Source organism: Crocodylus siamensis, chromosome 3 (assembly GCF_052110815.1).
Source record: "Crocodylus siamensis isolate JL-2025a chromosome 3, ASM5211081v1, whole genome shotgun sequence".
Classification (NCBI taxonomy): domain Eukaryota; kingdom Metazoa; phylum Chordata; order Crocodylia; family Crocodylidae; genus Crocodylus; species Crocodylus siamensis.
Window position 1 is genome coordinate 2,146,286 of NC_143397.1, and position 15,231 is coordinate 2,161,516.

The 15,231-nt window shown below is 64.6% G+C and overlaps 1 protein-coding gene across 3 annotated transcripts; it reads right to left on the reverse strand.

Moving 5' to 3' along the window:
• Positions 1-630: 630 nt before the first annotated feature.
• Positions 631-14,998, reverse strand: PHF24 (PHD finger protein 24). 3 transcript variants are annotated; one of them, XM_090037147.1, is made up of 9 exons: positions 14,924-14,998; positions 14,399-14,518; positions 7,138-7,513; positions 6,515-6,700; positions 6,071-6,149; positions 5,407-5,609; positions 4,044-4,210; positions 3,815-3,904; positions 631-3,278 (listed from the first exon to the last, which is right to left on the reverse strand). In XM_090037147.1, the coding sequence occupies exons 3-9, from the start codon at positions 7,507-7,509 to the stop codon at positions 3,182-3,184; spliced, it is 1,194 nt and encodes a 397-aa protein (XP_089893273.1). In that variant the 5' UTR covers positions 7,510-7,513; positions 14,399-14,518; positions 14,924-14,998; the 3' UTR covers positions 631-3,181. The 3 variants fall into 3 exon arrangements, with proteins under 3 accessions (XP_089893273.1, XP_089893271.1, XP_089893272.1); XM_090037145.1 differs by having other exon boundaries at positions 631-3,281; XM_090037146.1 differs by lacking the exon at positions 14,924-14,998 and having other exon boundaries at positions 631-3,281; positions 14,399-14,567.
• Positions 14,999-15,231: the final 233 nt, after the last annotated feature.

Consider the following 15,231-nt stretch of genomic DNA (forward strand, 5'->3'; position numbering starts at 1 on the left):
GGGAGCTCCAAAGGCTCCAGGAGGGTCCCCCAGCCCATGCCTGTGGCCCCAGGACATGGCACAGCTGGAGGGCACGGGCAGCTGCAGGCTCTGGGCTCTCCCAGAGCTTCCATCAGAGCATTTTTCCCAGCCCCTCTTCTTTCCATGGGATGCCGTCCCCTGCAGTGCATGGCTCACCCGTGCTCTTGCCATGGTGCCGGGTCCCCGGGAGCTCCCTCTGGTTCTTGGTACCCGCGGGTACCCTGCTGCCCTGGGGAGATGCCGTGCTTTTGGGGCCGGCTGCACCAGCGCAGGGCCAGGCGCTGCGCCGGCGGCTGTGACTCAGCACGGCACGGGCTCTCTAGCTGCATCCTGCGCTCCAGAAAGCACGGCTGGGCACGGCTCAGGGAATGGGTTTGGGAGTTCACTCCTGCCCCCTCAACTCCCATCTCCCCTCAGCTTCCTTCCCGGTGCAAAGGGAGCCTGGGTTTGGGGTGGCCAGGGGCCCTGAGGGGCTCAGCCTGACAGCTTGGGGGCCTGGGAGGAAGCCCCCCCTCTCCTGGAGCCTTGCAAAGAGGCTGCTTAGCCTGTGGATGCTGCGCCCCGAGCACGCCGGGTCGGTGAAATCAGATACAGCTGTTTAATGGACGCTGCTCGTTACATAGCACAGCCCCCAGATGCCCCCCTCCCTGCCAGCCTGGGGCAGTTATTTCCACCTGTCCGAAGCAGGTGCTGAGCATGCACCCTGGGTCTTGTGCATGGCTTTTGGGTCTCCCTGGCTCTCCCCGCCTTCCCACAAGCCCCGTGTCCCCTCTGCCCTGCCTGCCTGTACAGCCCCTTGCACGTGTCACAAGTGTGCAGGTCCTGAGCAGACGAGGTGCTGAGCGTGCTGGGACAGTGGGGGGGCATGCCTGGACCCTTCCCCTGTGCATGGAGACTGCTTCCCCCAGGGTCTGCATGGGAAGCCAGGCAGCTCCATGCTCCGTGCCCACCGTGGGTGCAGCACGCGGGGCCAAGCGCACGCTGGCCCTGCTGACAGGGCACAAGCCCTGCTCCCATCCCCAGCTGAGTGCAGCCCCATGGTGGATGTGGGCAGCTGGAGGCCGTGGGAGGGCGGGTGGCTGGCATCGCAGCACTAGGGCCTGGCGCTATGTCAGGGTGACGGTGCCATGCTGCTCGGAGGTGGGACACTGGGTTTCTCTGGCTGCTTTGCACAGGGCTGATTCTGCCTCCGGCAGGGCACGGACTAGCTGTGACCCCCACGGGTTCCTTCCAGCCCCGCTGCTCCAGGATTTCTATGATTCGATGACCGACCCTGACCTGGATCCTGCTCTCCGGGGTGCCTGGCATGGCTCTGGCAACCATGGGATTCAATGGCTTTATGCTTGCCCTTAGGAGTGGTGCAAGCCCTGGAGCTGGGGCTTTGCAGCGGGGCACAGGTCGAAGGGGACCGGGCTGGACGCTGCAGGCGCTCTTGGCCGGGCTGAGCCCAGGCAGACCTCCCTGCCCGTCCCTGGGGAGTGCTGGGCAGGGGGCAGGCTGGAGAGCTCCTGGCTTGGGTATCTTCCCCGCTCTGTGCCGGTGGCAATGGGCTCCCCGAGCTCTCCGCCTGGGGTGCCAGAAGTCAGGACACGCACGAGCACCTTCAAATTTGGTGGCTGGTCTCCCAGCACGGGGCCTGCGGGGACAGGCAGAAGGTTACTGGTGGGGCTGTCGAGCATTGGGCGCAGGGGGCTGCTGAGCCATGTGTCCCAGCCCCTGCAGTGCCGCAGCAGGAGAGGCTTCCCCACTGGCATCACTCATGAGACCTGAGATCCACCATGCGGAGCTGAGAGCATAACCCTGCCCCAGGACCACTCGAGGGGTCCCAAACAGTCCTGGGATATAGCAGCAGACACCAGCGGCTCCCGGGGCGGCATTCGTCACATGCAATCGAAGGGCGTGAGTCTCCCGCCCTGGAGCCCTGGGTCCCATGTTGGGTGCTGCGCTTCAAGAAGGACAGATTGGGAAGAGCCCAGCGCGGGGCAGCAAGCATGATTAGGAGTCTGGGGGAGGCAAGAGAGGCCCAAAGAGCCCGGGTTATTTAGCCTGGAGAAGAGAAGACTGAGAGGGGGTTGATAATACCCGAAGGGCAATGACGGAGACGATGGAGATGGAGATGGAGATGGAGAGGATCCCCCTCCTGCTGTGGGGCCTGTCCTGGGGTGCTTGCACAAGTCACGGGGGAGGGGGTGATAGAAACAGCCCCCAGCAGAGCGGCTAGATGGCCAGGGGGCAAATGGGGCAGGGGCACGGCCCCCAGTACCAGTCAGTTCCAGCAACTAGTGGCGTCCGGCCAGGACATCGTGACATGGCTGCTTGCCCAACAGCAATGGCACGCCACGGGGTATGTTTATACTGGAGACCAACGAGCGCGGCAAGGCGGTGGGGCCACATCGGCATTCCCAGCCAATCGGAAACCAGAATGCCGCACGATTTACAGGTCCAGTCCTCTCCCAGCAAATCAGAACGCAGAACGCTGGAAGACCACGTGTGTTCGGTCCTCTCCCAGCCAATGACAAACCAGAATGCTGCAAAACCATAAGCATCCTGCCTTCTCTCAGCCAATCAGAAGTCTGATGAACTGCATGGATGTGATGGGTTGGTTTCCCCCCAGCCAACCAAAAACCAGGGAGCTGCCAGACCGTGCGTTCAATCCTTTCCCAGCCAATCAGAAACCAGCATGCTGCAGGATATATGCATTCAGTCCTCTCCCAGCCAGTTCGAAGCCAGACGCCTGCAAGACTGTCTGCGTTCGATCCTTTCCCAGCCAATCAGAAACTGGAACGCTGCAAAACCGTAAGCATCCTACCCTCTGGCACCCAATCAGAAGTCAGATGAACGGCATGGGTCGGTTTCCCCCCAGCCAATCGGAAAGCAGCACGCAGCAGGGCTGTGTGCATAGCCATGTGCTTGTGGGGGTGGGGCGTGGCCATCTCTCAGCCAATCAGGAGTCTGCTGACTTGTGTGCAGGTGGGACCAGGGGCAGGTCCAGATGCCCCAGCCCGGTGGGCGTCGGGGCAGGAGGCCTGGTCCAGGGTGGAGCCGTCCACTGTCCGGCCGGCCGCGAGCGTGGCTAACACAAAACGGGCTCGCCCCCGGCTGGGCGCCGGCCTGGCCTCAACGCCTGGGGCTGGGGGGGCGTCCCGCTCCCCGGCAGCCTCTACGCCTGCGGCTTCAGGTGGACGGCAGGGCTGTTGGGGCGGGCGGCCAGGATGTACGCCACGTTCTCCCCCAGGAAGGTCGGCCAGTCCACGAGCCTGCTGGGGAGAGCGCGGGAGGTCAGGATCGTGGCCGGCGGAGCGGGGAACGCAGGGAGCACGCATGCACCAGGTGGTCCGGAGCAGCCGGTTCCGGCCCCGGCCCTCTACCAGCATCAGCACGGACAGGGAAACCGAGGCATGGGTGGGCAAAGGGATGTGGTCGAGGTTATCAGAGTGGGTGAGTGTCGGGGCAGGGTCCGGACAGGCACAGCTGGATGCGGCCACATCTCACTGGGCGAGTTGCCTTGACGGGCACCAGCCTTGGCTGCATGGGCTGGGCAGCTACAGCACCAGCCATCGGGCCCTGCACAGTCCTCAGGTGCTCCACCGGCTGCAGGGAATGGCGCCGTGCCTCAGTTTCCCCAGGGCTAGGCACCATGCCCCGGTTTCCTCAGGGAAGGCTGGTGACTGCAAATTGCTGCACACGGCAGGGCTGTGAGGATGGCAGTGCCACGACCGCAAGGGGCCAGGCCCGTCTTCCAGAGGGAACACCCGTTTCCCCCCGCCCCGTCTCCAACCCCGGCTGCACTCACCTGGGCTCCTCCTGCTCCGGGGCCTTGTCCTGGCTCTTGCTGCTTGTGCTGCTGGGGCTGCTCTCCGACATGGGCCCCACGTGGCTGATGCTGCAGAGAACAGGGTGCATTGCGGCTGCAGGCCATGCACCCGGTGCCCGGCACTGCGCCGGCTGCTACCCAGCTGCACCAGGGAGATTGGCGCAGGGGGCAGGACGGGGCCGGGGGGTCACGGCGCTGCGGCACTGACCTGACGTTGCAGGACGGGGCGTCGGGGGGATGCTTGCGGAACCAGGCGAGCTGGGCGCGGCGACACTCGGCCTGGCTGACCCTCCCGTCGGGGTCCCGGGGCAGGGCCAGGAAGGCGACGCGCGCCCGCTCCCGCTCCTTGGCTGTCAGCAGGTGCAGCAACGAGTTCTGCAAGGTGCAGAGGGCAGGGTGGGCGCTGGCGGGGGCCCCTGGGGTCCCGTACCATGCCATGCCGCAGAGACAGGGCCTGAGGGGTATTATTTCGCACCCCCAGCTCCACGGTGCCTCCGGGAGGGTCTGGCGGATGCCAGGTGTGTGTGCCAGAGGCACCACGTGAGTGTCTGTCCTCCGTGCGGATGCACCCCGTTGCTCACAGGCGGTTGCATGCAGCCATGCTCACAGCCACACTGTGCACACGTGAAAATGCCACTCAGGCCTGGAAAGGCACACGTGTTCCCACACCTCCACACCCACGCATGGGTAGCTGGGACACACAGGTGCAGGTAGGTGGGCTCACTGAAAGAGCAAAGCAGCATGCAAACCCAGACGCGCACACGCACACATGCACAGGGCAAGGCAACATGAGCATGCAGATATGCACATACATGAGTGCACAGAGCAAGGCACCATGAAAACTTGGACACACACACACATGCATGCACATACATGTGCGTGCGCAGCGAGGCAGCATGCAGAGATGCTCACACAGAGAGCCAGGTAACGTGCAAACCCAGACACACACACACACACACACATACACACACACATACATACACACACGTGTACACACACATGCAGAGATATGCACACACACAAAAAGCAAAGAAACGTGCAAATCCAGATGTACATGCATGCACGCACAAGGCAACACGCAAACCCAGAATCCTACACACAGAGCAAGGCAACACGCAAAGAGGCACACACATACACACAGAGCCAGGTAATGTGCAAACCCAGACATACACACACGGACACAAAGGGCAGCATGCACACCCAGATGTGCACACGTATGCACACCCAGAGGAAGGCAGACACTCACACACAGGGCAACATGCAAGCACCAACAAACAGAACAAGGCAAAACGTGCACACATGCACACACACAGAGCAAGGCAGCATGCAAACCCAGACATGTCCATCCACGGGCCCCAGCACCGGAGCCACGAAGAGGAGAGGCCTGGACTGACTGGTGGCAATAGTAGGCTGTTATCTTGTACCAGGGACCCACCAACCCTGGGGCAGACCCAGCTTCCTGGCATCAGCAGAGGAGCCTGGTCCAAGGGGCTCCCTCCCTAGCCCCGGGACTCACCTGTCCCACCCTGAGCTCCCCAAGGCACCCCCAGCCCTGTGCCCCTGCCCTGTACCTGCGGCCGGAGCTTCTGGAGCAGCTGGATGGACTCATGGGACAGGAAGTCGGCCCACTCCACGTGGCCCCGCTTGTCGGGGTCCAGGGCGCCGAACTGCAGGGTGGCACGCTCCTCCTGGGCCTCCCCCATGGGCCGCTCGAACTGGCGCTTGTGCACCAGGTGCTTGTAGGCCAGGAAGCCGTCCAGCGTCAGGCAGGTGTCTGCAACGGCCCCCAGGCTCCGTCAGCACCCTGCCTCCCCTAGCACCCTTTGCTGGGACCAGTGCCCTGCTCCCCCCGAGAGCACCCATGCCCTCGGGCACCTCCGCTGCAGAGAGGAGCTTTGGGGACCCCCCATTTGTGCAGGCTGATGGGGGGCTGGAAAAGCTGAGCCCCAGAGGCTTCCTGGGAGACACCCTCGCACCCGCTTTTCTCCCCTCTACATATTGCAGACGCGTGACACACGCATGCAGCACGGGCATGCATGCAGGGCCTGGCTGCGGTGCTCCAAAGCCCTGGAGGGAGAGGAGACGCTCCCTGCGGCTGTCGGCACTAGTAGAGCTTTTATCTGGGGTCTGAGCAGGGGTTGCAGTTCCATGCACCCACCAGCGCCATGCCAGGCAGGGCAGGCAGGTCCCCAGCTTTGGAGCTGGGGGACACGGGGACACGGGGGTGGCACTCACCCGGGATGATGTGGCACTGCCGGAAGGTCTCCATGAGGCTGTACATCTCCTCCTCGGTCAGCAGCAGGTTGAGGTTGTCCTGAACGGGGCAGAGAGGGGGCATGGGGGTGAAGAAGTGCGGGGCAGCAGCCACCCCTACCCCCCTCGGCTCTTTGCCCCCAGGCACCAGCCATGGGCCAGGTCTCGGGGGGCTGCCTCTTCACCACTGTCATGGCCAGGGGTCTGGAGCAACAAAGTCGTGAGAGACCAGGGGATCCCTTGGGGGCTGGGGTGTCCGTCTCCATCCCCATAGCACCCCTGTAGCGGAGCTAGCAGGAGGGAGGGTATGGCGGTGAAAGCCACAGAGCGCTGTCTACACCAGGGCTCCTGCTGCCCTGCGCCTGGCACAGCCCGGGGGGACCCCCCAGGACGGGGTGGGGGTGCCCCATGGGGTGCAGCACTCACGCAGTAGTAGCAGCTCCAGCCGGTCTCGGTGTGAGCCGTCTCGGTGAGCTCGGCGGTGCTGCCTTGGGGCAGGTAGCCCATGCGGCGCAGGCAGCCGTCGTGGTAGACGCGCGTGCACACCCGGCAGGGGAACAGGCTCTCGGCCGTCCACACCTCGCAGATCTCGCACATCTCGTCATTGGTGACCTGCCGCGGGCGGGCATGGGGGTGTCACCGCCTGGGCCCGTGCCGCAGATGCCCCCCTCCAGCTCCAGCGCTGGGGGAGCCTGGCAGGACGCTGCAAGGACTGCCCCAGCTCTGCCCAGGCGCTGGATCATAGCAAGGCGTGACAGCCCCCGGGGAGCTCTCCACGCCGGCCATCCATCCGGGCGCCTGTCACCGGCGGAAGAGCCTCTCCAAGCAGGAACGGCTCCCGCGGGCAGTGCCAGGCCTTGGCTGCACGCTCGGGCTCAATGCGGCCCCTGCCCCGGGCAAAGCAGCCGCGGGGGGGCGCAGCAGCCCCCAGGTGCGAGCAGAGCTGGGTCATGCTCCCGGCAGGAGAGCGGGGTCAGGCCGCGGCCCTCCCCACGTGCTGGGCTCCATGCTCGGGTCCCCACCCCGTGCCCTCGCCCACCACAGCCCACCTGCTCCCGTCGCTCCAGGCTGATGTCGGGCGGCTCATCGTCCCCCAGCTCCCGCGTGGGCCGGACGAAGGCCGGCGGCGTGAAGCGGTTGGCGCGGTCGAACTCCTCGGGCTCCACGCCTCGCCCGTCCCGCAGCCGCTCCCAGGCCGCCCGGCTGGCGCTGGCCTCGGGCCGCGGCGAGGGTCCGGCGGCCTCGTCCTCGGTCACCTCCTGCACGGCGTGCTCCGGCGTGCCCCGCTGCGGCCCTGCCACCGCCTCCCCCTTGCGCTTGGCTGCCGGCCGCTCCCGCAGCCCGTCCTTGAAGGCCGACACGGCCAGGCTGACCTTCTGGACCTGCTCCACCGTCTGCCGCCGTGACAGCAGCACCCCCATGGCTCTGCGGGGGGAGCAAGAAGCAGCCAGCTCTGGGGTGCGCTATCTCAGCTCTGTAGAGAGGAGTCCTCCCTGTGCTGTCGTCAGCAAAGCCCCAGCAGTGCTTCACCCTGCACAGCAATGCTTCCCCCAGCTCGGAAATGCAGCCAGCTCTGGGGTTTGCTCCACCAGCTATTTAGACAGGAGTCCCTCTCCCCTTCCTGAACTGCAGCTAGCTCTGGGGTGGGCTCCACCAGCTATCTGGACAGGTGTCACCCACTGTGCTCTGAAATGCAGCCAGCTCTGGGGTGCACTCTTTAGACAGGAGTTGCTCTCCCGACCCCAAAATGCAGCTACCTCAAAGCCAAGGCTTGGCAATGCTTAAAGTCAAGCAGCCATGCCACGCACAGATCCTGCATGCATGAACTAGTGCACTTGCACACATGTGTGCACGCCTGCATATGAACACATAGGCAAACACGCACGCAGGCACACACCTACCTGTGTACACAGCCGCACGCTCACACATGCATGCACATGCGGTCCTCCACCCCTCTGCTGCCAGGCTGCGGCGCGCCCCAGGAGCACTGCCCGCTTCCCGCGCTCTCTGCTCTGCTTGTGGGTGCTCTCGATTTCCTCTCCTGTTGCCAGGGAAACCCCAAATCCCAGCCGTGGATCTAGCAGGTGAGCGACGCGCCGGGGCCCTGCTGGGCTCTGCACTGACTCCAGTGGTGGTTGGGGGGTGGGGGGCAGGAGCCCCACAAAACGGCACCCCATGGCCTGCAGAATGCAGCCTGCCTTGGCCCAGGACCCCCCAAAGGGCCCATTGCCCCATCCCCGCAGCTGGGAGTGTCTGAGGGATCCCAGGTGCGCGTGCGAGAGGCACCACGGGTGTGTCCGTGTCCCACACAGATACACCCTGACACTCACAGGCTGCTGCTCCCAAGCACACCCGCAGCCACGCTGTGCACATGGCACCCGGGCCCAGAAAGGCCCATGTGTGCACATGCCTTTGCACATGGGTGTGTGCAGCTGGGAAACAGCTGCAGGTAGATGGTCACACTGAGGGAGACACAGGTGCAGAGCAAGACCATGCGGGAATCCAGACATGCGCACACATGTACACTCACACACACAAGGCAACACACACACACAGGGCAATGTGCAAACTCAGAAACGCACAGAGCAAGGTAACGTGCAAACCCATATGTACACACATGCATATAAGGCAATGTTCAAACACACGCGCGCGCACGCGCGCACACACACACACACAGAGCAAGGCAACATGCAAACCCAAATGCACATGCACGCGTGCAAACACACACACACACACACACAGAGCAAGGAAATGTGCAAACCCAAATGCAACACATACAAACACATGCAAGGCAACATACAAACTCACACGTGCATGCACGCACGCACACACACGGTAACGTACAAACCCAGATACACGCAAACACACGCACACGCCGAGCAAGTTGCCATGCTAAACCCCACACCGCACACCCGCACGCACATGCCCTCACACATGCCTACCCCCACTCCGGATCAGAGCCGCCCTGATCTGTGCCCTGCTAATCCCCCCGGCTCGGGGCCGCGCCGGGAGAGTCGCGTCCCAGCGCCTGCTCCGCCGTGGTCTACGAGCTGCAGCACACAGATGTTCCCAGTACCGAGCGGCGCCGTCCGGGGCAGAGCACAGCTGGATGGATTAGGAGCTGCTGGAGGGGGCAATGCAGCCCTCGAACAGCTGCTGGCAACAGGGCACCCCCAAGGGAGGGCAGGGCGGCTGGCACCGAAGCTGCTGGAGGGGGCCAAGGAGGGCTTGCTGGGAGCTCAGGACCACCCCAGCCCAATGCACTTCCACACCCCTAACTTCCCACATCGGACAGGACAGGAGGCTGGGGAGAGTGGCTGCGTGGGGGCCAGAGCAGACCTGAGCCCCGGGTGATGCTGCAGCAAGAAGGGCTGATGGCTCCCGCATAGCTGCAGGGGAGCAGGGAGGGGAACTGTCCGGTGACACCTATGCTGGACCCCTTCCGAAGAGGAGGCTGGGATATCCGAGAAGGACTCAGGGTGGCTGAGAGCTTGGGCTATTTCTCCTCCCACGGCACAAAGGCAGCTCCTTTGCACGGTGAAAGCACTTTGCATGGGGAGAAGCCACCGGGTGCACCCAGGCCTCTGGTGTTGGGCAGTCAGAGCAAGAGCTGGGGCTGGAAACCGCGTGAACAGACCCACTCCCTGCACTTCTCACGACACTTGAGCCCGGCTCTGGCGACTGCGCCCAACCGAAGCCCATCTCTCCCCCACTGACTCCGCAGGCTGCAGGCCCGGGGGCCCGTGCGCGGCTGGGGAGACCGGGTCTAAAGCAGCCTCCAGAGCAATGTGCCTCAGCTGCTGTGCCCCCAAATCCACCTGTGCGGGGCTCTGGGAAGCTGGCCTGGGTGGCCCAAAGGCCCCTTGTAGGAGGATGAGCCAGGAGAGCCCTTGGCTGGGTCATCAGTTGGACGCTGTTAGCGGCTGAAGCGCACCGCGGCGCAGCCGCAGGACTCGTGACGGAGCGCGGGGCGTCTGGGGGCACCGCTGCGCCTTTTATCCCTGCTTCGCGGAGGGAAGCGTCTCCTGCAGCAAGAGGTGAGGGTCCAGTGCACTGTGGGCGGAGAACCCCCCCGACACCCGTGCACATATGTGCACACCCATGCACACACACATGCACAGAGACTTCCAGCCCTGTAGGGACATGTACAGAGAGGCAGCATCTCATGTGCACACAAGCGTATGCACATGTTCTCCAGCACATGGCTACACACGCACATGTGTGAACACACACACACACAGAGACAGGTGCATGGACATGGATCCACACACACAGCTGTCCGTGCGGGTGCATGCCTTACTGCAAACTGGGGCATGTATAGTCACACGCCCACCTGGGTGTATTGCCCACATGTCTGTTCCTGCATGATATACCTGCATGTGTGAATATCTACTGACACACCTGTCAGGGCTTGTGCAACATGCAAGCACATGTGTCTTGTGAGTTCACTGTCATCCACAGGGGTGTATAGGCCTGTGTATCATCATGGGGCGTGCATGATGGGTGTGCACCCACACACATACACCCACGTATGGGCAGGGTCTCAGAGGTGGAATATGGTGTGTTGCACCAGGAGGTTGTGTGTTACTCGGGTACTGGGGGCTGGAGCAGGGAGAGGCGAGAGCAGAAGCACCCCAAAGTGCCAGCGCTCCGAGTAATATGCACCAGTACCCGAGTAACAGCACCAGCACCCCAAGTACCAGTGCTCTGAGTACCAGTTCCAGCACCCCAAGTAGTGACACCAACACCCCGAGTAACAGCACTAGCACCCCAAGTAATAGCACCAGTACTCCAAGTAACAGTTCCAGTACCCCAAGTAATGGCAGCAGCACTTTGAGTAACGGTGCCAGACCCTGAGTACCAGCACCCCAAAAAATGGCACGAGCCCCCTGAGTAATGGCACCAGCACCCCAAGGAACAGCACCAGTATTTCTAGCACTCCAAGTAATAGCACCAGCACCCTGAGTAACAGCACCGGCACTGTAAGGACCAGTGGCGGTGCTCTGAATAACTGTCCCAGCACCTCGAGTAACAGTACCAGACACGCTGAGTAATGGCACCAGCACCCGGAATAACAGCACCAGCACCCCAAGCAATGGCACCAGCACCCCAGGGCACAGCACCAGTACTCTGAGCAGCAGCACCAGGACCCAAAGTAACAGCACCAGTACTCCAAGGACTGGCATCGGTACCCTAGCAAATGGCACTGGTATGCCTGGTAACAGCACCAGCTCTCTGAGGAAACGGTCCCAGTTCCGTGAGTGACAGCGCTGGTACTCTAGGTAACCGCATCAGTACTCCCAGCAGCAGTACCAGTGCTCGGAGCAATGCACCAGCACCCAATCGGCAGCACCAGGACTCTGAAGCCTGGCACCAGCACACCACGTATTGGCACCACTACGCTGAACAACGGCACCAGCATCATGAGTAACGGCACCAGCGCTTGGAGTCACGGCACTTATACTCTGAGTAGCAGCACAGACATGCGGTGTAGCAGCACCAGTACCAGAGGCACGGCCTCAGCACCCTGCACGACGGCCCTGGTGCCAGTTCCTGGACCAGCAGGAGCAGGGCCCTGTGCGACGCCAGAGTGCTGCAGTACCACGGCCCCAGGCAAGAGTACTGGGGTAACAGCACCCCTGGGAACAGCGACGGGCCCTCACATGGCAACAACACCAGTCCCAGCAGCAATATCCCAGCAGTACCTCCGAGGAAGGTGACGGGACCCCTACTCCCAGCCCTCTGAATCAGAGCAATGGGCCCCAGTGAGCGGTGCCCCAGGGGGAAGGGGCCTCCTCCATGCCCCGTGCCTGGCCCAGATGCCAGCGGCTCCCAGCCTTCCTGGACCTGAGCCCCCTTCACTGGCCTCGAGGCTCCTCTCCCTGCACCTGAGGAGACAGAGTGACTGGAGCACTGGCTTGGAGACCAGCGGGCTCACCCCAGCTCTGCCACTGATGTGCTGCGTGCCCCTGGTCAAATCTCTTTGCCACCCCATGCTTCCATTTCCATGCTGCTCTCGGTGACCGCAGCCTCCAGGGCAAGGTGCCTTGAGACCAAGCAACAGCAAAAGGCCGGGGAAGAGCCAAGCCCTGACCAAGCTGTGCCAGAGGAGTGGGGTCTTGGTGCCAGCTGGCGGATACCAGACTGGGCCCAGTGCCTCTGCTCACCTTGGCATGGGCACGGCCACCTCGACCTTGGCACGGGGCAGGGGAGGGGCTATTTTTAGATCTCCTCTCAGGGTAAATTTGGGCATGGGCTGGTGCCATGGCAGGGCTTGTCCAAGGTTGCGCTCAGCCCTCTTGGCAGCAGATGGAGCAGGCGTCCAGCCCCCTCCCCCCAGCTCCTGCCCATCCCCTCCCGACGCGCCATTTCCCCTGGCCGCTGGGCCGGGAGGAGGGCGGCTCCATCCCTTCCGTCCCTGGGGGAGGAGAAGCACTTAGCGGGTTACATCTTCTAAGTGCTTCCCAGCTGAGCTCCTCTCCTCTCCCCAGGGCCTGGCCAGGCCGCGGCCGCGGCAGGTCCTGGGTGTGGGGAGCGTCCCGGGCTCAGAGCAGCATTGCAGCCCCTGGACAGGGTGGGAAGGGGCATCCCCAGGGACTGCTTCCATGGGGGTCTGCTTCAGTGCCCCCTTTGCCTAGCTCCACGCAATGCCCTAAGGTGGATAAGGCAAAGCCAAACGGATGCCCACGGGCTCAGGCTGGATCCTGTCTCTCCCTCTCCCCCGCCCCATACCACAGAGGGGAAACTGAGGCACAGAGAGGGGCGGGGGCTCCCTGAGACTGCATGTGCATGTGCCAGTGGTGCTCCAGCCCTGCCCCACCCCTGCACAGGCATCGGGCCAGCCCAGGCTGCAGGTCCTGCCCCCGCTCCCCGCTGCTGTTTGTCTGTCTGCAGAGTCACGGGCAGGCCCGTCCGTGTCCCGGAGCCGTGGGCTCTAGGCGGTCCGTCTGTCCGTCCTTCTGCACCGTGCCGGGCACCCAGGGGTCTGGTTCCCTTGGGACCCCCAGGCCCAGGCCGCATCTAGGGGGAACGGGGCAGCTGAGCTGCTGCCCAGGCAGAGGACCCAGGGCTGGGGCTTGGAGCTGTCCTGCCCCACGCTGCATCTGCACAGCCAGAGCCCCCCACCCGTGCCCCGGCCCACGCACAGCGCCGACCCCCTACTGCCTCCTTGCCCCCCCTTCCACGGGGCTTTTCCTTATAACCAGGAGGCTTTGTGGGGCACAGGGGGCCGGGGTGCAGCCGGCTGGGGCGGGGGCTGGCTTGCCTCTACCCCTTTCCGCTCGGCTCGGGTTGTCTGCTCCCCGTCAGGCACCCAGCAACGTGGCGGGCGTCTCCAGGGCTGGGAGTGCGGGGGGGCTGCAGGCTTCACCCCACCGGCCCGCCCCGCCGGGATCGCCCTGGGTGCAAAGAGCCGGTGGCTCTGGGCAGAGGCCGGCGGTCCCTGCAGCCAGGCGGCTCCGTGCCTGGGCTGGGGGCCTGCTCTGTGCCCCAGGGGCCTGGCTGGCGATGCGGGGGTCTGCTTCGGGGCAGGACCACATGTGACATCAGCATCCTGCAGCTGGAGCAGCTTCCTGCCCTTTCCTGGGGGGGTGAAAACCCTTCGGCTCCCCCCCGGCTTCCCTGTGTGGACCCTCTGGCATGCAGCGGGAGCGTGGCGGGGGGAATAGCCACCGCCCGCCCTGCTCCCTGCCTCGCACGACCTGCCCAGCCCTGCGGCCCCGCGGCTTGCCCGGCCCCGGGAGGCTCTGGGGACGGTGGCTGCAGGGGAGGTGAGACTGGAAGACCTCCCTGGGGTCTGATGGGGGGTCTGGCCTGGTTGGGCTGGGGATGCATCGCCCGGCTACGCCCCGAGAAGCCGTGCTGGGAGCAGACGTGGCCTGTGGGCAAAAAGGGGTTAAAGCAGGTGGGACACTAAGGGGCCACAGAAAGGCCCCTGGAGCCATCCCAGAGTCCTCTGCACCTGCCCCACGGGGCACTAGGGCTGGGGCCATGGTGGGGGGATGCCGGCAGGAGGGGGTAGCACCACCAGGCAGCCGCACCCTGCCTGGCGCCGGGGCACTGCCTGCCCCGCTGGGAGGTGACGCGGCGCGAGGAGAGGGGCTGGGGGACCCTGCCCGGGGTGCAGACATCGCCGCGGCTGCCTCCAGCCCTCGCACCGAGCCCCTCTGCAATCTCTGCAGCCACGGGGGAGCACTGGAGTTCCCCCCCGCCCGCCAAGCCGGCTGGGGGCAAAGTGACCTCTCCCTGCAGTCTCCCCTGCCCCCCCCGGTGCATGCACATGCAGGGACCGCCGTGCCCCCAGCCTCTCACCCGTCAGGATCCGGACGCTGCCAGCCAGAGACCTATGGGGCCATGCTCTTGTCCAGGCGGATGCCCCCGTCCGGCCCCTGGCTTGCCCTGCCGGGGACGGCGCGCCCAGGGCCGTGGTACCTGGAGAATGGATGCAGCAGGAGGAGGGATGCGGGAGGAGGATGCTGAGCGGTGCCTGCGTCTGGCGTGTGCGCGCACACACGCGCGCACACACGGACAGTGAGGAGCGAGGGCTCTGGAGCGGAGCGGGTGCCGCCTGCCGTGCCCCCCCCACCCCCCCGCCTCCCCGCGGGGGTCTAACGGGGTGACGTGGGCTGGGAGACACCTGCGACATCCTGCCCCCCCCCCCGCCGCCCCAATCCCCCTCCCTCCACCCGGCTCAGCTGCCTCTGGGCCCAGCCGCCTGCAGCACTGCAGAGAGCCGGGACTGCGGCCAGGCAGCAAGGTCAGGCCGGCCCCCCGCAGCCCACCCCGTGCACCCCCAGCCCCATGCACCCCCCTCGGGGGAGGGGGAAGAGCTTTAACCTCTTTCTGGCCAAGAGGCAACGCCTGCTGAGCTGGGGTGGGCTCTCTCCGTGCCCGCCAGAGGAGCCGGGTGTGCCCAGGACGGCGACTGCAGGGGAGGGGCACACTTACACTGAGTTTGGTGCGTGCTCAGCCTTCTGGGTAGGCATTGGCACACCCACCCGGGAGGAAGGGCTGGCTGAAGAGGAGGAGGGCTGTGGGCAGGGGTGGGGCAGGGTGCGGGGATCCTGAGCGAGGCTGGGACAGGAGATGCAGGAGACTGACCAGGGCAGCAAGGCCCAGTGCGCACACACCCCAGTGCATGCACA